Source organism: Centroberyx gerrardi, chromosome 2, assembly GCF_048128805.1.
Source record: "Centroberyx gerrardi isolate f3 chromosome 2, fCenGer3.hap1.cur.20231027, whole genome shotgun sequence".
Taxonomy (NCBI): domain Eukaryota; kingdom Metazoa; phylum Chordata; class Actinopteri; order Beryciformes; family Berycidae; genus Centroberyx; species Centroberyx gerrardi.
Window position 1 is genome coordinate 22,610,071 of NC_135998.1, and position 25,432 is coordinate 22,635,502.

Here is a 25,432-nt window from a genome sequence, read left to right on the forward strand (position 1 = left end):
ATTGGGTGATGTGCATCAATGATTTTTTTCAGAGAGAGAGAAACTCTTCACTCCCAACCCAGAGCTGATTCATGGCACAGACTCAAGGTCTCATCAAATTGGACCATGTGCATATAGTTAGTAATAGTTTCACACCTGGAGTCAATATTTTTTCCATATCCATCCTCGGGCTGAATGCTTCCAAAAAGTGTTTTCATGAATTAAAATATGATTGTAAAAGTGTTACAAACCAGCTGTGAACAGTGCAGTATGGTCAAGGGAAGCCAAGCCCTACACTACACCCCAAACGACACAGCATCACACCCCGTGCAGCGCAAAGCGACCCAGCAAGGAGCGGGAGCTGCGTGAAGCCGGATCATTGATCAGCAGCACGCCTTATTGGCTTCTCCTGAAGTCTTTATCACCGCGTCCCCTCCCACTTCCTCCCCCCTTCGCCTCGTAAATTCAGAGCAGCTAATTGGACATGACTGCGTTTATGTTCCAGCTTCATAAATTTCTTTCTCTGAAGGGAGAGGATCGATTTTCCTCGAGTGCAGCCTCCCGGAGCGGGGAGTGTATGAGTCTCTTCAAATGTTCGCTCTCTCTCTCTCTCTCTCCACCTCACTTCACCTTTTTCCTCCCTCCCTCCATCCATCCTTTCTCTCTCTCTCTCTCTCTTTCTCTCGCATGTGCGCTCCTTCTCTCTCCCTCTAGGCTAAACAGGTAATCTATAACTGACCTCCCCTCCAATGATCTGGTGAATAGTGGGCCTGTTCATAAACACAATAGTTCCTTCACACATCTCTATCCGCCTCTCTCACTCGCTCAATTAATAATGGGGCTGCGCTATATTGGTGACATTTTTAAACAAATCATTCCACCCATGTGCATTATCTGTCATTGTTCCCTAATGAGAGTTGTTGACAGCAAACGACCACAAATGTTTTAGATACGATCCCTGCCTCAATTCTCTCTCCCCCTCTCCCTCTATTTCTCTTTCTCACGCTCTCTCTCTCTCTCTCTCTCTCTCTCTCTCTCGTTCGTACTCTCTCTCTCCCACTTTTGCAATCTTTTGGCAGAAGCCATCGAAGGGAGAAAACACTTTCTACTGGAACATCTAAGGGAGCGGGGGACAGACTTAAGGGACTGCGTGTTTGGGGTAAGTCTCCCATTCTATTCAATACAACACACACAAATACATGCACTCACTAAAGAGTTTCAGTGTCGAGGGGTCACTGAGCGTTTTTGGCCTTGAAGGGAAAGGAAGCAAAGTGTCCAGCGACAAGACATCGTAAATTATTCAAAACACTGGAATGACCTTGATTGCCTTTGCAATCTACGCCCAGTGTGTGCTTCTGTTTGTGTGTGTCTCAGTACTATATACGGGCCTTAGTGACCTCCCCTGTGTGTACGGTATGTGGGATGAAACATTACATAAGCACTGTATGTGCTGAGTTGAAGAATGTGTCTTTCAGTCTGTGATTATGCACATGGACGTTTGAACAATCTGTCAATGTTGTCTTTGAAAGAGAGAGATAGACAGATAAATAGAGAGAGAGAGAGAGAGAGAGAGGAAGAGAGAGAGAGCATGTGTGTGTGCTTGAGCGTGCCTGAGTAAATTATTTACACAGGATACAGTAAATGGCTGTTGCGTGCATGCCTAGCTAGCGCTCGGCCCTGAGAGCAGCCTGCTGCCGACTCTCTGGGCCGGGCTTGTTGAGCTGTGCAGAGCGGCCTAGGCAGAGCCGGGCCCATTTTGAGCTACCTGCTCTCTAAAGTATGTATGCACAGGACCAAATAACTAAATAATGGAGCTTGGGCACAGCCTGTTCCCCACTCCAGAGCTCAGAGGACTATTCTCATGCACGCAGGCGACGCAAAGACTGCGTATGTGTGTGTGTGAGAGAGAGAGAGAGCGTTATATATTGGAGCAGTTAAGGTGTATCACAGGCCAGCAGAGTCTGAAATTAACTTTTTTGCTGACCTTCCAAAGGGCAGGGGTAATTAATATACATTTTTCATAGTAATATGTCACCCTATCTCAGTGCAATTTTGTGTACAGAATCAGGTGCTATGAGGTAATGTTAAACCTGTGCACTCACTTAAGCAATGGATCAAGTTTGTAATTCATGATAATTCATGAATTTGATAAGACTAAAAGCTGTATATGACCAAGGCATTCAAATGTTATTGTCTCAAAAAGTGATTGGCCAGTGTGACGGGTGACCCTTATTAATTCTGCCAAAGACAAATTTCACTGGCATTTGAAGCTTGGCGGGAGGTCATTTCAGCCCCTGCATGCCAGCATTGTAATATTCATGCCATTACAGTATATCTGACACCCTTCTTCTTTAAGCAGGCGTGTCACTGCATCTTAAGGCATCTTCCACTATGAGAGTCCAGCCACTCTCAACGGCCCACTCATTGCATCCGGCCTTTATCGTCTCCAGATCACTGTGAGACTGCACTGGATATTACAGTGTGCCTTCCCTCCAGAGTTCTTACTGCTGCCGAATGTGTTTTAATGAACACTACAGAAAAGTATAACACCTGGGGAGAGGGGAAATTGGGCTTGAATTGGGGGGGGGGGCTACTATGGCACCTCCTTTTACTCCAGATATGAATAGCACCAAAAGAAGAAGAAAAGGGAGAAGTAAAGGAATGAAAGGAATAAAAAAAAAATGATGAAGAGACAGAAACTGTGGTATGACAGAGGTTTGGTGGGAGGCATTCCTGTTGTTCGGCCCCCCGCAGGGTCCCCGCACCCCCCAGGGTGGTATTATCAACTTCGTAGGGATCTTTCTGCCTGTGGGGCTGGGGCTTGTTGGGTATGTGTGTGTGTGTGTGTGTGTGTGTGTGTAGGAGTGGAGAGATTGCAGAATACACTGCAGATATTTGGGCCTTCCCTCTGAGACAATATGCCCGCCCCGCGAACTTTAGAGATGCAATTTTGAACCTCTAACGTGTGAAGACATGGTATTATAAATTTGCAAGTCGACACATTCGCAAACCCGCAGGCCTTCACCCGCGCACATAATTCCTCACACAAACACAATTACATACACACTGCCATTACTTTATCTCTGCTCTCTCTAAGTCATGAACCCATTCACGAAAAGTCTCTCAAAGTCACGTACACACGCATGTTTGAACATGCATGCATGCGCTGACACACACATACACACACACACACACACACACATGCTCGTGTACGACCATAACGTGCGTGCCTGTATACCCATGTGTGTGTATTAGTGTATAATTCCGGTGAGACCGTGGAGGGGAGGACGCCTGGGGAAGAGGAGCTGAGCTGGGATCAGCCAGAGGACAGGGGTTAATATAATTATCCTGCTAAAACCTTGAGACTGAAAGAACATCATTAGTCATAGCAAGAAGAGAGCTACCCCAGCCCCGGGCCAGAGGAGGAGAGGAGAGGAGGTGAAAAGAGAGGCACAGAAGAGGAGAAGGAGAAAGAGGAAAGGAGAGCTTCAAAACACACCAGTGCAGTTAGCAAGACAATTAGTACAAGGACTAAAACTTGGGGGTCTTTATTAAAAAAACATAGAAAGGACAGTGTTTACCATGGCTCTGAGCTCTGGCGGGAAGTGCTTTGCTCATCCAGTAATTATGATATTTTGCTTAATAATCTCCTTTATAAATGAACTCAATGGTGTTGCAATGGATCAGAAATTAGATTTGTATCTGATTTGTGTGTAAATAATGCACAATAATACTCTAATACTGCACAATAATACTTGTGTATCAAGTGTATAACATTATTTTGTAATTAATTAAATGATTTCTGGTTTGTGCAGATGTACCATGTCTCAACAACATACTGATGGACTCCGCTTTTTTTATTTTTAACTGTAGTGGACTTGCAGGGGGTTCACACCATGTGCCATGGAGGGCAGAGAGCATGCAGGTTTTCATTTCAACCAAAAACAGTGAAATCACCTGGTGTAACTTTAGGTTGTAATGAAAACCTGCAGACTCTCGGCCCTCTGTGGCACACGATTGGAGACCGCTGGTGTAAAGTGATAGTCTCTGACATTCAAAACTGATTGATCACAATATAGTTCAGAGAAGACACCAGGATCTCCTCCGTGTGCAGTATGTGCCCATGAGTTTCTCATTGAGCCTACTTTCCTGTGCCTCTGCTCTCGCATTCAGTCTCCTCTTGATGAGTTGTTTATCCAGACCCATCTACATGCTAGTGATGACAGCGGCAGCCCCACAGTAAAGGTGCCTGTGTGTTTTCGAACACACCAAGTCTGTAATAATGCTATGCTAATTAATGTGGCTGACTGAGAACAAACCGTCTTTCCAAGGACACCCTCCCTCCACCTCATGTTCTCCCACTTTCAATTCCCAGCATGCTTTTCAGCTTTAAAGCACGCTTGCGGTATCAAGAGATTCCCCCCTCACCAGATGCTGGGTAAGGCACAGTGCAGGCGCTACTGGGAGAATTCTTTATTGTATTTGTGAATTTAAAAGGATATTTATGGGAGGACGAAGAGGAGGGGGGGTGTGGAGGGTGGAGGAGAAAAAAGAGACATCTATTGAAGAGGGGGGGGAGGGAAAAAGAAGTGCATCTGTGAAACAAAAGAGAGGGAATAAAAGGCAAAAATCGCTGACTTTAACTTTCTTCTCTTCTGAGGGGAAATAAACAGTGATTATCAAATCAGTTACAACCATTGTGTCATAAATCATCGCGTATGAGAGGAACAATGACACATTCCTCATTGCGGTCCCTCAGCTTTCTGCATGCCTTTCTTTTCCGGTGAGCGCTCATGAATGATTTAAAAAGTGATCTGTTTCCGAGCCGGCGCTGTCTCTGAGGTAGATAACTGAGGGGCGGAGCCTGAGCAGGGTGGGCGGGGACACATGTAGCCACTGACTAGGATGGTGTGGTCATGAAGGTTAAGATTCCCCTTTCTGAGCCGCGACTCATATGTTCTGCTCGTCACACATCAAGTGCTGATCGTATATTTCATTCATGAGAGAAAAGCTGCCAGCATTCGAGTGCAAAGGGGTTTTTCTTATGAAACAGAATGGCAATGACTGGAAGTGCTTTTCAACTGAGGACGGTACATATGGAGACTGAGGGGGAGACTGTGCTACTCTGCTCTGTGGTAGCTGTGTGAACTGTAGAGTAATATTTACAGAGCATCACACCTAACCTCATTCATCACAAAATCACACACCCCAGCTAGTCCCATGAAACTAGAAGTTAATCCATCATCTGCCTCTCTCTTTCTTTCTCTCTCTCTCTCCTCCTGATCCAGGCTTATACCTCCCATCCTCTCACCTTCACTCTGCAAAGGACACAAAAGAAAACTTTGGCATAATTCAAAACCAGTGTGACAGTTTCCAAAGTCAAAGTCACCCTACGTGGATAATCAAGACACAAAAAGACTGGAGGCTCAAAAAAGGGAACAGAGGAGAAGCATCTGTTATCCCTGATTATCCAGTGGAGGAGAAGATGGCCAAGCCTGGAGACCAGAGAGATTCCTGAGTATCTGCCCTGTCATGCTCAGTCATGCTTCCGCTCCCTGTCAAACATAAATAAACCTCTGTAGCATTCACATCTAGCTACTGTAAATCATTCAGAGTCTAACTGCTCTGTTTCTCTGTAGCTCTGGCAGTCTGACTGCTGGAGAAACTCCAGATTGGGGTTAATAAAGTTTTGCAATTTCCATTAGTTTTACTTTAGTTTAAGTTTCATTTGAATTTAGTTTCAGTTGATATTAAAAATTACATTTGTCAGTGTTAGTTAAGTATTTATTTTTCATAAATGATCAGTATTAGTAGTCTTTATTTAGTTTTAGTTAGTTTTGTGCTAGGAATGTGCTGGTAGAAAATGTCCTTTGGATGGCCACAGTATATTTAGTTGACACAGGCCCATTCATTGCTAGAGGAGTTTGTTTTATTTCACTTGTCTTTGGAGGCAAACATTTTAGTTTCTAGTTTTAAATGTCTAGTTCAAAATGTTTTTGATGCCTAGTTTCAGGCTTAGGTTTAAGTTTTAGTTAATCATAATAACTGTGATCCAGCTCTGCCTGTTCTTGTTGAGGCAGGTCAAAACGCTCTGTATTTCAGTGTGATTTTTATCATCTGTTCATGCCAGGATGTATTAAATGACAGGTCTACATGCCCCAAAATATATTATTATACATATTTTGGTCACTTTATCATGATCAAAATTCTGCATAGTCTGCATCCAAACAAGCCACACAGCACATATGAGCGATGTAATGAAACAGGGGGTAAACGATGGGAGATGCATATTGAGCACTTGCATGTACAGTGATTTGATTTCATAAAATCTGATTTCTATAATCAGTTCTCAAAAATCACATTGACATGCGTAACTATAGCTTGACAGATCTATTCCTTCTCCACTCCTAAACACTACTAAACATTTTTTTTTAATCTTTGTAGATATTTGTTCTTAAAAAATCTTTCACAAGTGGCCTTTTGGAAAGTTCTCTTTTTGCCAAAATAGGGATACAGCTCATGCATAATTAATATGCATGACTAGAATTTAGAGAAAATAAAATGTGCATATTTTATTAAGCAAAAATATCCTAATCAAATATTGACAACTACTGTATTTTCATGAAAACATTCTTAACATTACTGTACCACAAATTCATGCGAAAGCCTCACTACCATTTGAAGGAAAATCACAAAGGACTTGTATTGCACCTGCTGTCATAATAAAACCACATATAGAGAAATAAGAACAACTACATATAGAGGCCTCAAGGAAGTGTTAAAAACTGCTATCATTATCCTATATCCACTTTCTGCAAAATGTTTATAACACCAGGGAAGTTCTCTATGCAAGTCTGTTCCAGCCTGTGAGGAGATGGAGATGGAGAGCTTAAAGCTCTCAGCACATTAGCTCTCTCAGCAGGGGGCCGGGCAGCAGTGAGAGAAACAGACACATGCACAGACACACAGGAGATAAATGAGACAGGCAGGCATGAAAAAACACGATCATGTAAAAACACTCATAAATATCATTAGCATTTATATCACTTGTTTTCTGGCAGGCCTACTCTTCTAATTTTCACTACTGGAAAATAATTAGAGTTGGGGCCCTTTAGACATGACTGGGCCTATCAAACAGAATGAGGGGTTCAAGCCCATAGGACTGAACCCCTATTGTTTTTGTGCTGGTTTATTATTATTATTATCTTTTTAAGTTCTCTCCCCACGTTTTTGCAATTTCACATGAAATGGTACGTGATAGAGAAATGCCATATGGCAAAATGATAGATAATGATGGTGGCTTGTCACTCAAGAAATATGACCCTGATTGGCCAGATGTTGGCGCTATAATTAAATAAATGCACACATTACACATACACACACAGGCTCCCACACTGTGAGTCCGCTTGACACCAAACTTGGTTCACATATGCAGCCAGACTGGGACCACTCATGTCTGCCATATTGGATTTTCTATCATTCTCGCATTTTTGTAAAACAAACTTTTGACATATCTTCCTTCACCATCTGTCCATCGAGACAAAGCTTTGCAGAAACATCTATGGAATGAGCTGATCAAAAATACCACTCAGTGTTTTTATATGGTTTGCCTGATATTTACCAGTGAAGTTAGCGTATCACAAAATTGGTTATTAAACTTTACAAATGTTGAGATGTTAAGAACAGGTACAGGAAATGTCTACTAAAGTATTTTAAAATGCAAAAAATGTGTATTTCCTTGTCTGTTCAATCAAATATCATTAAATTTGGTACACATGCTCAAGGCACAAGTATTAGTCAAAATATCGATTTTGGTTGGAATTGGTGCATGTGGGCATGATTAATTTTTTCTGTTGTTTTTCTTTCATTTTCACAATTTCCTATGAAATGATACATGATAGAGACATGGCATTTGGCAAAATTATAGTGTGATAGTGGTGGTGACTTCTCACTCAAGAAATATATCCCTGATTGACCAGGTGGTGGCGCTAATATCTATATAAATATATATATATATATATATATATATATATATATATATATATATATATATATATATATATATATAAATACATATAAAAGCCACTGTACATGTAAATAACAGATGACATTTAGTTGGGCCTAATTCAATGGTTCCCCACTTCAGTCCTGCTGGTTTTCATTCTAGATATTGCTAGAAAGTCTCCGGCACACCACAATATACGAACCAAGCGCTCCTCCTTGTGAATCCGAGCTGCAGCTCTTTTTGCTAAACACACAGTTATAAAGAAGGTCAGTCAGAGAGCTCATGCTCTCTTTCTCTCCACTCCAACCCGACAATTCTGTATGTCAGTACAGACAAGTGTGAGTTGGCTGCATTTATGTTTTTATATTTATAATTATTCAAGATTGTTTTGGTCCTTAATTGCATCTGAGTTTTGTGTTACCACGCAGCCTAAATTTTGATTTTGACTGATGTTTATGCCCATTGTTTGTTTATGGTAATAATTTAAACATGTCTCTCTCTCATTGTAGCACACGCATTTCCCTTGAGATGCAAACAAATCCTGTGTAGGCTGTTATTAGACTACATGTGACAGTAGGAAGATGTTCGCTAAATCAGACATCACAGCTCCCAAGTTCTCACGCTCTGCCACAGGGAATAGTGGGGGATCTACATCAGATACTTAACGTTTAATACATTTTAGTGATAAATGTGACACACTCTTAGTTGTCTCTATAGAACTTGTTCATGTATAAATTATTATTATTTTGGAAAATTTGAACATTTGTCCATTGGGGCTTGAATCCCACATCACCACTTGCAACTATATTATAATCTTAACATTACTTGTATGTTATCAAAAAATTTAAAAAATAAAATAATATACTCTGTTCATTTCATTCAATTATTTCAGTTAATATGTTGTAATTACAAAACATTTGGTCATTGCACAAGTTGTGCATAATCTACAACAGTGTAAATGAGATGATGTAAATGACTATACATGAGCACAACTTCACACACAGTGGAAGAATCGACTTCAGGGATTTTTTCTTCACACAGCTGACTGACAGAGTAAGGGACAGTCAAACTGGGTACTTGGCTTCTCTTAAATGTCATTCTCTCCCACCAGCCAATCAAATCAAATTCAGAAGTCTAAGGCAGTAAAGGATCTGATGCTGTAGCGATTACCAGTAAGGAGAGACAAACGATGCAGACTTCGTCTTCCTCCTCATCCTGCTCTGTCTCCTTCCCTCCGTCTTGGCCCTAATCCACTTAGGTGGCTCTTCCTGGGCTTACAGCTTTGCTTTTATTCCATTATAAAGACCCACTGTACGACCTGCTGCTTATTTCATTAAAAAGGCCCAATCCATGACCCCACTCTTAATCCATAATGCAGACTACAGGCTAGCCACAGCCTGCTCTAGTCCACACCACAGTCCAGCGAGGGCTGCTGACAGATGGGACAGAGTAGAGGGATGGAGAGATGGGGGAGCAACGGATGAGGAGGAATCTGAGAGCTCCGCTTATGAGTGAAGCTTCCCTGTGAATATGATTTCACTGATGTAAATGATGATAGAGAGTTGAGGCATTGCTACTCTGTCTTTGATGGCTGGTGATGGCTTTCACATGGCCCATCACTGATATGGAAATAGCCAGATCTAAAGGTAGACTATAGCCTGTAAAATGAGCATAAAGCCTAAGGCTTTCAGACCACAAAACACCTTGGCTAGAGTTTATATTGTAGGCTGTACTGTAGCTCATTACAGTTAACCTTGGGAGAACTTTGCAACACAAAGTGAGTGATGCTGAATCGTATAATAATATTCTATCGACTCTATCCCATTTGACCTTGCCTCCACTCCCTCTGTTTTGAACTTCTCCTCTCTCTGCCCCCCTCTAAATCCCTGCTCCACCTCTGGCTGTCCTCTACCCTATATGCCCTCTCCCAACTTGTTTGAGATCCAGTTTGCTGAGTGATTTCAGCACGTCCACAAATCTAAATTTACCACCCCCCTCCCATCAAACCTTGCTTGCCTGCGTTTGCACTTAATGGCCTATCAGGTTACGTATTTATTGATAAAGCAGCACTATTTAGCCCTGAGTACCTGGCTTCCCGCATACCTGCGCCAGCTCTTTAGAGCACAGCCAGTCATTCTGACAATGCAGCGTCAGATCAAACAGACGCAGCCAAAGAGTTTCCATCTTATCCTGGTTATGGGAATAGGGCTTGTTTTTCTCTCTCTGTCCAGACTCAACTCAGCTCATTCAGAACAGTTAACTAATAATCATTACTTTTAACCGGGTTCAGTCAGAGAGCCATGGCTGGAGGCCTGGGGATATACAATACGGTCAGGAAGTGACTACAACCCTCTCCCCATCGATAACACCAGCGTATCTCATTACCGTGGCGACCTGCAGTACACTGCCACTCGGTCTTGATCATATAAAACCCATTTCACTGCGCCATCCCCGCCGGAGCACCAGTGGAGTGGAATATTCATTATTCAAATTTTAAGCATTGGAAATCCCAATATGTTACTAAGGCCAGATGAGATGAGATGAAATAGCTTAGCCTTTTGTCCAGGGAACATTGACTAATCGTCTGGCCCCCCAAAATCAATTTCCCAGCCGTAAGCATCAGACACTCCTGATTGTACTGTACTGTCGAGGACCCCCCACCACTATCACCTAATACTCCTGCTGGCTGCCCAGAATAACTTATTGATTAGTGATTATGTTACGGGAGGTGTGGGTGGCCAGGGCGGAAGACGGACTGGCCTCAGTCATCTCCACTGTTCTATATTTGGGTCCTCTGATACCAGATCCAGCACATACTGACACTATCACTAGCTGCCACCAGCCATCAGCCCGGCCCTCTGGATGGGAAAGGCAGTGGAAAGAAATTAAGAGAAATAAAATATTCTGAAAGTATAAATATGAAGAGAAATTTTTGAGGGCTTACAGTGCAAGGTGGTCTTTCAAGCGCTGTAGCACAGTTGGGATTTTGAGTCGGATGATAAATTCTTAGATGTGATGCACTTGTGGACTACTGAATGAAGTAATAAGTACAAATATTTCAAAACAGGGCTGGCTGATTATTAAAGTTATTGGGTTTGGTGGAGGTTCTGGCATGGCCATGGACTGTTTCAGCCCCAGGGTATTGGGTTGATCTCTCTCCCTCTCTCTCTCTGTCTGTCTCTCTCTCTCTCCCTCTCTCTCTCTCTGTCTCTCCCCCCCCTCTCTCTCTCTCTCTCGCTCTCTCTGATTCCGTGCTGAGCCTGAAAAGTGCCTGTGATCAATACCTGCAGGCCCTTTCTTCAGTGCCAGAGGGCTGTGTGTGTGTGTATGAGCGCGCGTGCGAGTGTGTGCGCGCATGTGTGTGTGTGCTGTGTCAGCATCCACTCAGGACCTCATCAAACACCCCCATATCCCCACCCCACACACACGCAGACAGACGACCACATCAACCAACACCTCTCTCAACCACTCACACATTTTCACTTTCTCCTACTCACCCCCCCCCCCCACTACACACACACACACACACACACACACACATGCACGCGCACACACATTCATCGCTCCATCCTCCCATTCCAAGCCATCCCAACAAGGATGTTAAATACCATTCAAATGTCAGCCTGCCGTATTGATTGGAATAATAATTCTGAAAGGTAGGAGAGATGGCTTGTTGATGCTAAGCAGGCGCGTGACGGCCTAACCATCCTTCACTGTCACAAAGTTGCCATGTAAGGGTTCCCGGCTCCCCTTGCAGAATGTGGATGGCGGTTTACGTTAGACCACCGAGGCCGTCTGTTTGCGTCGTTAATCATTGTCCTCACAGGCCAATGACAGGCAGACTAGGATCCATGCTGAGAGAGACAGGGTCATTGTAAATGCCCTCAGATTAGGCGAGTGTGTGAGTGTGTGTGCATGACTGCTACAGTAATCATCAGAACAGAGGGCATGTTCATCACCAGAGAGTTTCCCTTAATCTGTCGTGTGTGCGAACAGACAGACGTGATATTCAGCAGTATGCAGGTAAGCTTTTAAGATTCAAAGTATGATCTGATAAAAAAATATCTTTAAAAGAAAATTATTTTGCTGTTGATTCACTCTCTCTAGCATCATTACAACAAATTAAAACCCAACCTAGCCATGTAATTAATAAGAAAAAAGAAACGTTTCATTATTCTGTCACACAACATTATTTTATCTAGGGATGTTCACAAGTAATCAACAACTGATGTGTTCTTCAGTGTGTATCAAGTCAATAATGCTTATTTAATTTAACAAATTAGCAGTATTTTTGTCCATCTTTGTTGCGGGATGGGCATTATTTTGGGGGAAAGGTATTATGTTTAACTTGTGCACCAAAGGAAGGAATATTTCACTGAGCTGCTGACTGACACTGAAAATCAAACTGAAAATCAAATGAGAAAAGTGTTGCTTGGTGTTAGGGAAGACATGGGAGACACAAGAGTGCAGCAATATTTTTCAAATCTTAATTATCAATTAAATACCAGAGCTGTCATATCCTCATTTTGCAGTTTCAGATTATTGCCCCCACTCTGCTCTAACATGCCCGTCGATGTAAATCAAATGTTTAGATAATGAAATAAAAAAATTGTAGTTTTTTTTTTAGGTCGCTTGGCAATATGCCATTTTATGCCTAATGAATATTGTTTTTTACATTAACATGAGTGAAAGTGGATCAAGAAAATGATTTAAAATGTGCATCCCTAAATGTAACTCAAGTCATCATCCCTCACCTGGCTGGTACCTCGATGTTGGAGATGGCATAGAAGTACTTGAGCAGGTTGTCTCTCTGGACATAGGTGCCTCCGAGGGCAGGCCTGAGTAGCCTCAGCCTAAGGTTGGTGAAGGTGAAGAAGTCCCTCAATCCCTTCATGCTTTCCATGCGAGTGTACAGGCTGTCCATGTTCTGTAGCCGAGGCCCGGCGAACACGGCGAAGCGTGCCCGCACCTCGAACTTCACGTTCTTGTCGTTCTTGGAGCCTACCCAGCGTGAGTACTGCTCCGTGCAGATGACCCGCGTGATGTTGGCGGGTGAAAGGTCACGGACACGCTTGGGTGACATGTTGAAGGCGTCCAGGCAGTCGTCAGCGTAGAACTGGTAGGGCTGCCAGGAGCGTCCGTGGTCCACGGACTTGTCCAGCACCATGATGGTAGGACGGCCGTACTCAAAGGTGATCTGGATGTCATCTGTGAGCTCCAGGCTCTTGTTCCACGCCATGGAGATGTTGGCCAGCAGGGGCTCCGGGAAGCGGCTCCATGTGACTGTCTGCCAATAGGTGATTAGGCCGCTGCGTTCACGGTCCTGCATCAGCTGGGGAGGGTGAGCCAAGTCTGGGTTAGAGGCGTCACACTCGTCACTGCACAGGTAGGGGTTCTCCTACAAGAGGGATGGAGACAGAGCAAGGAGAGATCAGTCGGGGTTTGGAAATGACAGCAATGATAATAGCCTCAACACTTGACATCAAAGGATTTATTTAATAGACCTTTCTGATTTTAATCTTTAGAGAATGTATATTCTGTGAGAGTAGATAATACAATAGAAATATTCATTAAAACAACTGATCTAATGTAGTTTAATTAACTGTTGTAGTTGTTTCAGTTCATTTGTGAGGAAAACTCATGAAGCATTTAACTAAACAAGTCACAGACTATGTTGAAATGCCTTGAGATGGAGTTACATGATTTGATCTGTGAAGTCTCTAGTGGTGACTAGGAAACTAAATTGTGTTGGAAATGATTGTTGTGACGACTAAGTGTTATTAGAATGGACTTGTGGCCGTTGCAATATTGGCAGTCATGCTTAAGGCAGTTGAAAGTATCCTGAAGCAAGAATCACCATTTCTACTTCTGGTTTCCTTCCTTCTGGATGTTCCTCTTCGTGTCATCATGGGTAACAATACTGATTTAAAAGATATGCACTTATCCCTACTGTGTCTGTCACTCTCCACAAGAACATTCCTATTTCTCATGAAGGGTGATGTGCATCTGAATGAGGAGGGCTCTAAACCCCTTGCCAAGACACTGAGGGACAAAGAGCTTAAAAGTAAAGTTTCCAAACAACATAACAATAGGAGGTGTGAAGGTCAAGAGGATCATGCATCGTCACTGTCTTCTCGTAGACAGCAGAGGGCTTCTCCACTTCCAACTCCGAAGAATTGATCCTCCTCTTCTAGCGATGCCAGGACTTTCAAGCCATGACCCCTCTACAGACCTCTCCAAGAGAAGTCAACAGCAATTTTCACACTCCTCACAGACAGATAAGGGCCCCTTTCCACCTGCACTAAGAAATGCCTGGATTTCCCTCCACTCTCCTCCCAGAATTGTCACGGCTCCCGTCCTCCTCTTCTTCAGAGAAGTCAGATTCCTCCTCCTCTCCTCATTCAGAATTCACACATTCCTATATCCGGAGTTGTCTTATTCCTCCACCAAATTTTCCAGAAAAGTCCCTCCCCTCAGACCAGTTTCAGAGTTTCCAGGTCCCTCCACCCTAGCTCCAGAGTTTCCAGCTCCAACTCACTCTCCGAGTGATCAGGGATCCCATCCCCCTCCTGTTAAGAGCTTTCAAAGATGCCAGGACAGTTCCCATTCTAACCCCATTTTATCCCTATTCCCCCCGGGCTGCTGCTTCTCACTTTCCTTATGGACTTTGCAATCCCAACCCAGTGCTTCTCACCCCACATGACTAGAGATGTCCCTATGACTTCCTATGCGATATTTGCAGAGGTTGTAGCAAAAAGAGTGTTTCCCATTGTTGCAAGCCAGTTGTCTATCATATCACCACACAAGTAAATTATTTACAAATCCAAGAGATCCTCACAACGGTTTCTCCTGGTGCGTGACTAGACGATTAATTAAGTGCAATGAATCTGATCTGCTGATCAGGCCTAAAACGTGCCAGCAGTGTCAACTCTTAAAGTGCTCAAAAGTAACCTTGATTGCTAAGACCAAGATCTGACTCTTGATCTTATATTGGTCCTTATAATATTAGATTTTTGAACAACATATTTGTAGTTATATAAGTAGTATTATTGATTGAATTCCTAATGTTCAGATGATTAGTAATATTGAACATTCCTGAAAACTGAAATGAAATATTCTACTGGATTGTGATTTGCATGTATTTCACCAACTAAAGGCTTGTTTAGATGCTGTATATTTAGGCAAAATTCAGCACTAACACCTTTGGAGATTGTATCTCATTTCAAATGGTCATCATGTCCCCTAGATATAATATCAATAAGACCAATAAGGGGATATTACTTGCACTAATATTCACAGAGATCATTCATTGTATCAAAGCGGTCATATTTGTCCTAATATTCATTTTGTTTCATCATATTTCATTGTACACTTTGCTAGCCTCTTGTCAAAAAGCCAAGTCTGGACCCTTACATTCTAATTAATTATAGACCAATCTCTATCTTATCAATTGTCATTTCTATCTTAAGCATTGTAGAAATTTGTTAAGAAACAATTCACAGATTTCTTTTTAACAATTTCATTTCTTTGAAAACATTCCAATCTGACTTCCACAGTAAACACAGAACAGAGACTGCTTTACTTAGATTATAAATTATCTTCTAATAGCAGCAGATGCTGGTGAAATTTCTTCTCTACTTCTTTTGCTGTCATTATCCTATATGGTCATTTTGTTCTTTTGTTTGTTGGGAATCGAATACGGCTTCTGGATTTTGAATGGTCCTTAACAAGCTATTTGTCTTAATGGAGCCAGCAGGGCTTCTCCTTCTTCTTCTTCTTCTTCTTCTTCTTCTTCTTCTTCTTCTTCTTCTTCTTCTTCTTCTTCTTCTTCTTCTTCTTCTTCTCCTTCTTCTTCTTCTTCTTCATCTTCTAATTCTTGTTCTTTTTTGTTTTCATCTTCTTCTAATAATTATTAGAATTATTATTAATATTACAAGTATTACAATTATTATTAGTAGTAGTAGTATTATCATCATCATTATATTTTTTAAGAAAATAACTTTATTTGGTAACACCATTTAGAGTGATGGTGACACAACAACGGATCATAGATTTAGTTTAGTTTATTTAGATTTAGTAGGGAGGCCTGAATTCAAGCTCCAGTGACAGCAAGCATTTGCCCCACTGAGGTGTCCTTGAGCAAGGCACTGAATCCTACTAACTCTAGGGTGCTGTTTGGTAGCTGAACCTGGACTTTGGCTTCCCTGCAAGAAGGGAGCAAGCGAAAGGAGAGTTTTGCCTTTGGGGATCAATAGGGTACAACAAAAAATAAATAAATGAATAAATAAAATAACAATAGCTCATTTACATGTCACCCAATATACATTGTGCTTCAGTATAATGTTAACAAAACAGTTTTTATCTTTTTCTAAAGTATGTCAAACAGAATATGTGCTTTATATATACATGCACAACATGCAGTTTAACCTTGTACACTCTTTACTGAGTGTATCGCTGGCTTAGAGCATTTGTAGAGAGCTGATAATACACTCGATCAGTGTGTCTCCTCACTGAATATACTAAGAGATTCCCAAACCACATCTAGCATTAAACTCATGGAAAAGTCGCAAAAGATACATCTTATAATGAAACCTGTGGCAAAATAGAATGTAAGATTTATGGTTACTGTGATGAGAGCAATGCATAAAAACAATTAGACATAATTACTGCCTAGTTAGTTATTTATCAAATTATAGCTATGGAGATGTTTTGTCTAAGATACTTAACTCATACTTGAAAAATGAAATGTTGGCTTGCCAGACTATTAATTGACCACAGAAAATTAGAGGAACATTAATATACTGAAATGTGGCCATTGATTAAAGTGAAAATACAGCACAGGAGGATTACTAGGGACTAGGAATTTAAACAAGGTTTCTTCTTTATGGTGTAGGCTATAACACTAAAGCAGTACTGTATAATATTGATGTACTTTGCAGGCACAGATCATGCGTCACAGCTTCTTTGCAAACTTTCACTTTTTCATGTCTATTGCCAAGAAGCAGTATATGCAGACATTTCTGCCTTTTGAATAAAGGCATTGGACTGTACCATGGGAAAGTGAGCAGTCACTCAAAACCACTCTAGTGGTCTAATAACAAAAGCAAAAGTTACAATCCTGTGAGGCTGAGATTATAAATCATCTGATTTATGGTGACACCGCAGAGTGGGAAAACTCCAAACATAAGCAAACGCTGAGCCGGTGCTGAGGAAAGCTGTATGGCACAGAGGTACTATACAGGATCACAACGCATGGGAAGATACAGCAACATACTACAATGAAACTATAGTGTCTTTATACCAACAACAACAGATGATCTATCTCTCTCCTCACTGGGGAGACATGGCAGCATTGTTCTCTATCTGATAACCCAATTATCCCTGTCAATGACTTCCCTTGCACAGAGAGAGAGAGAGAGAGAGATCACTGTCAGCGCAAACACACTTACGATGATAATCTACTATGCTTATAAACAACTGACACAGGAAACGGTAATTAGACTCAGATGGAGGGGTTATGGTGAAAGTCAGAGGGAGAGTGCTTTTGGTCCAAAGCTGCTCCATAGTGGCCCTGCTGCTTTGTGCCCTCCATTAGAGCAGCCCCTGACCTTAGCCCAGACACACGTTGACACACACGGGAGTGGATTAGTAGGCTGTTGTTCTGGGAATGACCCTCGACCTACAAATCCTATTGAAAATGATCACACTGTCACACTGTCCCAGATACAGTACAAACTCCATATAGGTTAGCTCCCACAGTGTGTGTGAGTGTGTTTACGTATATGTGTCTGAACGAGAGGGAGTCAATGGGGCAAGGGAGGAAGAGCAAGTGTGTGTGTGTGTGCATATGAATCCACACATGCATGCACACAGGCAACAAACAAGGATCAAAACAATGTAGCCTATACATCTGCATCTGTTTACATTTACTGTGCATAATTATCACTCTGCTGGATGTGGGCAGCGGGTTAAAAGCGGCATGTTGCTGAGCGTAGCGTCTGATCTGACCCGTCTCAGCCCGCCGGATTACTAGAGAGGTAATGCGCACTATAGGGCGGAAGGATTTCATTCTCTATGAGACTTGCGCGCGAGGTTATGTTTAAGCCCTTTGTGTGCCCTGTCCTCCTTATCCCACTCTGCCTCCTGCCACTGCTCTGCCCTGGCCCACATACTCATGCCAGGACACACACACACCCACAAACACCCGCAAACACACACACACACGTACGCGCGAGCACACACAGATCCTGGCCAACTGCTGCGGCAGGTGGCCCGCACTGCTAAGCCCCTCCAGCAATTATCCTCGCTGGGATCCTGTCTCCACGACAACAGCCGCCATGATGCCCCTGCGATGAGCGAGTTCCTTGGGTTTTTTTTCTTTTTCAGAAGGGGGGTGGGGGTGGGGGGTGGGGTGTACTGTCCCACACTGAACAGACACCTTGACTGCTTCCTTACTGAGTCACTTGAGGGATAACAATTAAGTTCTCAAGCACTAAAGTTTGTCTCATGCTAAGGCTATGGGGAGAGATTCATCTTTGAGTTATCTATGCAGCATTTGTGGGCGATAGTGAAAATGCATGAGGTCTAGACTAAAAAATGAGTGAGGTCTTTGATCTTTCTACAATCATCCTACAAAAAAATCCCAATTTTGAACTAGGCAGTTTTTTACTGCTTGAACGCAGTTTCCAAGAACACCCGCAAAACTTTAGTTTGTCTACAGAAATAGCAAGCCACCATTATTCATTCACACTGAAATAAATTATGAGGAAAATTGTGCTCTGCATCTCTTTCTTTCTCTTTATCTATCTCTCTCCCTCCCTCTTTTATGACCATGTCTGTCCCAAATATTTTCCTACCATCCCTCCCTCACCCTGCTCCCTCTCTCCCTCCTCTCTATCTCTCCCTCCACTTATAGAAGTTTCCAAGTTATATTGCTAGCAAGGGGAATAAAGGTAGAGACACACACTCAGAGAACACAATTTATTTTGTTTTGGAGAAACATCAAATGAAATGACCCTCCCATTAAAAAGGCCACAGAGGGGAAGAGAAAGGGATATTGCTTTTTCACTTATAACGTTAATCTTTTATTTTGTTGAAAGTTTTTCCATCATACTGGAGGCTCTTGTTAGTATACCCTGAGTGAAGATTGTGTGTGTGTTTGTGTGTGTTTGTGTGTGTGTGTGTGTGTGTGTACGTGCGTGCGTGCGTGTGTGTGTGTGTGAGAGAGAGAGAGGACTGAGAGATGTGTACATGCTTGCATGCATATGTGTATGTGCGTGTGTATGCGCTAGTATAAGGCACTGTATACTGTATGTGCCTTATACTAGCATTATCTGAAATAGTGATAGTTCCCTCATTATAAACCGTGCCTCTCATGCTCTCTAAGGAATGCCCATAGGACAACGGTCGGCTAGTGTGGATGTGTCTAGGTGTGTTTGTGTGTTTGTGTGTGTGTGTTGTGTGTGTGTGTGTGCACACAAAAGTAGGTGTATACTGTAGGCACGCATGCATGCTTGTGTTGCACCGCTAGAGGAGCAGAGAGAAGAAGGGGCAGAACAGGGACATCAGGCTGCTCCAAAGCAGCAGCCTAGCCTGTCCTGCTCAGATTACCACAGCTGGAGCAGGACACATTATATTAGGAAGTCATCTTTGGGATGCAGGAAATCCTCACCTCTTTTTACACTGGCAGATACACTGAATGTATGAAATATTAGGGACACATACTCTTTTTATGTAGTATACTGATGAGGTGAATCCAGATAAAAGCCATTATCCCATATCGGTTTCCCTTATTAAAACCTATAACAATCACAAAGGAGGAGATGCAGACAAAGAGAAGCAAACGAGTAACAGAAGGATTTTTAAGCTTTGAGACAACTGAGATGTGGATTGAGCAAAAGGGGCTGCAACTCAATATCAGGAAGATCTGCCTAATATTTTGTACATTCAGTGTATCTTCCCTGATAATCTGAAATGGTGTTGGAGTTGTTAAATCACCACCCAAATGCTGTGGCCATACATTCTCACACACATACTCGGACACACACTCAGAGACACACACACGCACACATTGGTTGCATATCTTCTATCCCTATGATCTCACTTCTGCAAACAGCCATCAATCCCAGGTCCTGCGTGACGAAGCGAGGTGGTTGGCTAACGTGTGAGTTCACCTCGGGCTGTCTAAGCCCCATGCGGCCAATCCTCCTTAGTATCACCTCAGTCAGGGATAAGTCTCACTTATAACTGTCCTCCCATCCTGCCAACCCATCTAAACACTCTCTGATCACTTTCAACTATGTCCTTATGGGGAAGCAAGCCATGCCGTGACATCATTACAGCCTCCCCCTCTCCTTCGTTCAGTCACTCTCTCTTTCTATCACTCTCTAGCTGCCTTTTTCTCTCTGTTCCCTTCGTTAATTATGCCCTGCACTGTCAACCCTACTCACGCTGTGCCCAAATTCACCTCCAAGGGTGTATTATTAGGACAGTGGCTACCTGGGCTATCTTTTACCCCAGGGAGGTGCATCAGGGATGGGCCACCGCTGGGTGTGGGTGGCCCTTTTGCATGGCCTTGGCTGGCCCACTGCTGGGCAGGGCAGGCCGGCCGGGCCTGGCAGGGCTACACTGGGCAGGGAGTATGAAGTATGGCTATAGGCCCAGTCTGGGAAGCACTGATCCACGCTACCAGCTGCCATCTTCCTCCCCTTCCTGCATGCTCCCCTTCCGCTGCTGCGCGGCTTCTCTCTCTTCTCATGTCTATTTTTAGAGCTGGCTGATTTCTACCTTCTAAAACGGGCAAATCTGTTGTGGAACAGGAAGGTGTGTTTTTGTCTTTCTTACACATACTGACACATGTACTGTGGCCAATTCATGCACATGTTTAACACACCCCCACTAGTCCCCGTTAACGTCATTGCATATTGTACATTTCTGTACACGTGCATGCATGCAGCCAATTTGCATGCGGTTGCTCTCTGTTCTCAGCCCAAGGGAGATGGTTGATTGAAGGTTTTGGTTCAAAACCAAAACCCCCAAAAAACATACAGCAGTAGAGTGAGGCCTTTTTGAATGCAGCATTCTTATATCGACAGTGTGTGTACTACCGTGCAACACTGGTCTGATTTCATCTTTCTGCTTAGCTAAGCTGGGATCTTCCTCACCTCTCCCTCATCATTATCTATCCCTCTCTGCAATACACACCACATTCTGCTCCACCCCCCAACACCCTTCCTCCATCATCCCCAACAGCTAACTAACACCATATAGCTACATTACAGAGAAAGTACAAAGAAACTACTGAAGTTCCTAACTAAAACTAGTGACAGTAGCATCATTGTCAAAGTGCAGTGTGGGGGCCCGTCATGTTGAAAGAAGCCAACATGCTGGCCTGTTTGGCTGAGGAAAAAGGATGCTGCATTCCCCAGGAACAAGAGAGATAAATAGAGTAGAAAAAATGGATCCCTGAGGAGATGGAGGGACCAAACTACTGTAAACCAACGCAAGCAGGGAAAGCTATGCCTCAACATCAAAACGCCAAACATTGAATTTACCCATAGTTTTTAGGAACATACTGTAGCATTCATAGGGTGAGAGAGGGAAAAACTATTCTGCATCTTCCGCAGTATGTCTCAAGTCTTATTAAGGATGAGCAGCCCTGCGCATTGGGTAATGCAGTCTTTTTTCGGTGCCCTGACTTTCTCTTGACTTGTGGGATTGCTGAATGAGTGAATGTAAATGTACACCAATTAGATAAGAAACTGGCTTTTCTGTAAAGCTGCCAAATCCGGAGGCGAAAGGAAGAAAAAATGCTGCTTTCCAGAAAATAAATGATCTGTATACCAATAACCCCAACCAATACCCAGTTGGTGGGTCCAAAAGAAACAAGGAGAGGAGGAAGAGATGTAGTGGCCTCGATTCCCCACTGAAGTGTTTGCAGACGGAGCAATCCTATATTAAAGAATCTGATTTATATCATGTGGGGACTGCCGTGATACTTAGTCTCTCAAAGTGGAGATTCCCTATTGGATTTGTGAAAATATGCATTCTTATACTACACAAACATACTGTCTTTTTTGCACCAGGATCAATGATTAGTCTTTGTGTAATAGAATTGTTAACCAACTTAATCATATTAATCATATCTATTTACAGTATTATGTATCTGTCTGATTATAAACCTAAAAAAGCGCTCTGCTTTCTCACTTAGTGATCGCTCACATTGTGGAATTTGAATCTCACATCCATCGCTTTTCATTGGATGCTCAAGTAAACTTTCATCTCACAGCTTCTTGACTCTCTAAATCCCCAGCTAGTGCGCTAGGGGCCCTGGTTCACTCCCTAAAGCCATGGATGACCTGAGGAGAACCAGAACTTTCCACTATAAAGACCCTGTCCGATATGAAAGTGCTGACTAAGACCAGCCTTCCTCCCGTCCCGCCCTCTCTCTCTCTCTCTCTCTCTCTCTCTCTCTCTCTCTTTAGCCTAGCAGCACATTCTGGATCCTACGGATAGAGCGTCGCTGGCCAACCCTTGTAAGGAAGCCCATTAAGGAGCCCATCAATATTTCATCATTGCTCACTCAGAAACATAGTTATAGAAGTTTCCAGGCCAGGGCCATTAGGGGGCAGACGTCAATATGTTATGGCAGCAAGCGTCTCTCTTCACTTCTCCCCCTCTTTCCTTTCCTCCCTCCTTCTCTCCTCTCAAGAGAAGTCATTGGAGAGGCCTTTCTCAAGACGTCAGTGGTTTCCGCTACTTCTACATTAAACAAATCATTAACCATTAGGTATCCAAGGAGCACAATATCCGTTCCTGCTCCTGTTGTCAAATGACCCCAAGTACTGCTATTAGTCTCAATGAGATGAAGGGAGGGAGGACTTTGTGCGTGTGCGTGTGCGTGTGCGTGTGCGTGTGTGTGTGTGTGTGTGTGTGCGCCTGTGTGTTTAGGTAAGTATGCATACATGTTTGAGGTGGAGGTTTGTTTGTAAAAACTGTCTACAGATAACAAATCCCTAATCGCACAGAATACAAACACCTAATTAACATGACATAATTGCATAATGTGACATGGACAGGGCTCCTCTCTCTCTCTCTCTCTCTCTCTCCCTCTCTCTCTCTTACTCTTGGTCTGGAGACACTTTTCGTGAGAGTTTTGACTCATAGCTGTTGAGACAGGTCTAGCACCTTCTGGCCAATTCAATGACTGGACACTCGGTCACAGACTGAAAAACATCAAGAGAACAACCTTACTGTCTCTCATGCACTGAGTCAAATCTTATGGTCTAAAACCTCAAACGCAAAACTTTGGAATAAGGAGACAGAGAGGCTTCATTGCAATGATTTTATAACCCTTATTTCAAATTAAACCTATTAGCCAGGATGGGAACTGGCCTATAGGCTCAAGCACATTAAATATTACTTAGACGATTTTCCCAGTTTTGCACCTTCTCACCCTTGAGTGTCCTTGAACTAAAAAAGGTCCCACAACATGCCTTTTACCAAACGAAATTTGAAATCCTCTAGAAACCTAAATCAAACCGGATGACAGTCTGCCAACTCCATACCAATGTAAACAACACCTCCGGACCTCTCCCAGGGAAGTTGAACCATGCCAAGTCATTTCACTGGTGTCATCCCTTTTGGAGCCCGGGAAACCAACCGGGGCCGCTTTACAATGTGAATCCCACTCTGACCCACACTAATTAGATAGCGGGTAAAGTTTTTTTTCTCTGTGTCATTACTTTTCACAATGTTACTATTCAGCGTAAAAGCATAACCCAGTGTCCTTGCTGATTTCTGAAAGAATAGCTTTCAACTGCGATAGACTTATAGACTTACTATGATTTAATGAGTGTGAACCACAGCAGTCTGCACTACAAGAGTCTATGGGCCTACAAGAGTGAATGGTGATGCTGATGAAGAACACAGGCCCGGATGACATTGTGTTTGCACAGTAGCAACTTTCAGACATTCATTTCTCTGTAAGTGCATAAATTAGGCTGTACGAGTGCCGGCATGAACTCACCAGGGTGCAAAACCTCTCGGGTGGGTTTCCACATGTGATTCCCGGTGGATCCACTTTGATCCGCATGTAGTCTTTCATGGATCCGGGTTTCGGCTGGCAGGCGTAGTGCTCCCACACCGAGCCATCGTCCGTGCTCACCAGGGACTTGCACAGTTCGTACTGGCCCAGAGTCAAGGCCAAGCAATGCAGCAGCAACAACACGGCCTGGAGGAGCATGGCAGGCGGGGGAGTGGTTGGAGCGGGGTCCGGCGCGGGGCGAGGGGGGCCACGGAGCTCAGAGGAGAGGTGAAGCGCATGGAGCGGTGATCATAAGGAAACAGTGGAAATCCCTACCCCCACCATACTGCTGTGCTGTGAATGGAGAGGTGAAGGTGAGCGGCACAACTAGCCTCCAGGCTCGCAAACTCCCTAAATGAAACGAAAACACTGTCGGTTAGTCTCTTTTCAAGTGTCTCTTCACAAATATTTACGGCTTCCAGAGAGCAAAACAATTTCTTGTTTTGACGGCTGATTTCCAGAGGAAGATGAGTGGTGGATGTGAAGGCGTGGAATGTTACAGAGATGAATCTTGGCATCCACTTTAACCATACTGGTCCAGGGGGCTTGGTCTGAGATGTTAACAAGGATCCATGTCTCAGAGGCCGCTGTCATGCGGGGAGACAGTGGAGCTGGCCGGGAAGGAGGATGAAGTTACTGCGTCTTCAGGTATATCCATTGGACGTATTGCACTGGCCACGCTCTTTTGATTGTCCTGGGGCGAGATGGGGACAAATGTTAGAGAGTTAGGCAGTAAAGAGTGATGAGTGATTTATCCTCATCAATCATCTAATTTTTTTAAAACAATCTTATTGCAAAGGCACACCTTTACGTAGGTCTACATCCATGCAGTAGATATAGGTTTACTCTGCTGTGCCTCATCTGTCATATTTTTCAAAGGTTAACTTGTGAGAAATGTATCCAGTCATTTTCTCTTTAGCTTAAACAAGACTAACACTCTGATGCCAATCTTCAAAAGATGCATGTGGGTGGGTGGGTTGCAGGGAAGTGTACTTTGTGTCATTTAATTTGAAGTGTGACTTTAACCCCTCATTTTGCAGTAACATAATTTACTCCTTAATTGTATTATTGTAAAAATCTGTAATCTATCTGGTAAAGTAAAAATTCACGTTTGCCTATAGCCTAACTTCACAAGACTTTACAAAGGAGAACTTTAAAGTGAATATGCGTCATAGTCCTGCAGATTTCCCATTATAATAGAACCTACAGTAAGAGAAAGACAGAGTCAATTAACCTACTTTTAAACGGGTGAAGTCCATTCGGCGATATTTAATTTAAAGAGTTAACTTAAAAAGGAGGACAGCAAAGCACTATAGCGCTGTCCGCTGTTGGTATCCACCTTGTGCGTAAAAACACGTGTGCTG

At 43.1% G+C, this 25,432-nt stretch overlaps 1 protein-coding gene across 1 annotated transcript in view; it reads right to left on the reverse strand.

Annotated features, from left to right (window-relative positions):
• ntng2b (netrin g2b) overlaps positions 1 to 24,227 on the reverse strand; it is a 50,382-nt gene extending 26,155 nt beyond the window's left edge. The window contains exons 1-2 of the mRNA XM_071899463.2: positions 24,012 to 24,227; positions 12,739 to 13,382 (exon numbers count right to left, since the gene is read on the reverse strand). Coding sequence (XP_071755564.1) covers positions 12,739 to 13,382; positions 24,012 to 24,227 — 860 coding nt within the window. The remainder of the gene's footprint in view (positions 1 to 12,738; positions 13,383 to 24,011) is intronic.
• Positions 24,228 to 25,432: the final 1,205 nt, after the last annotated feature.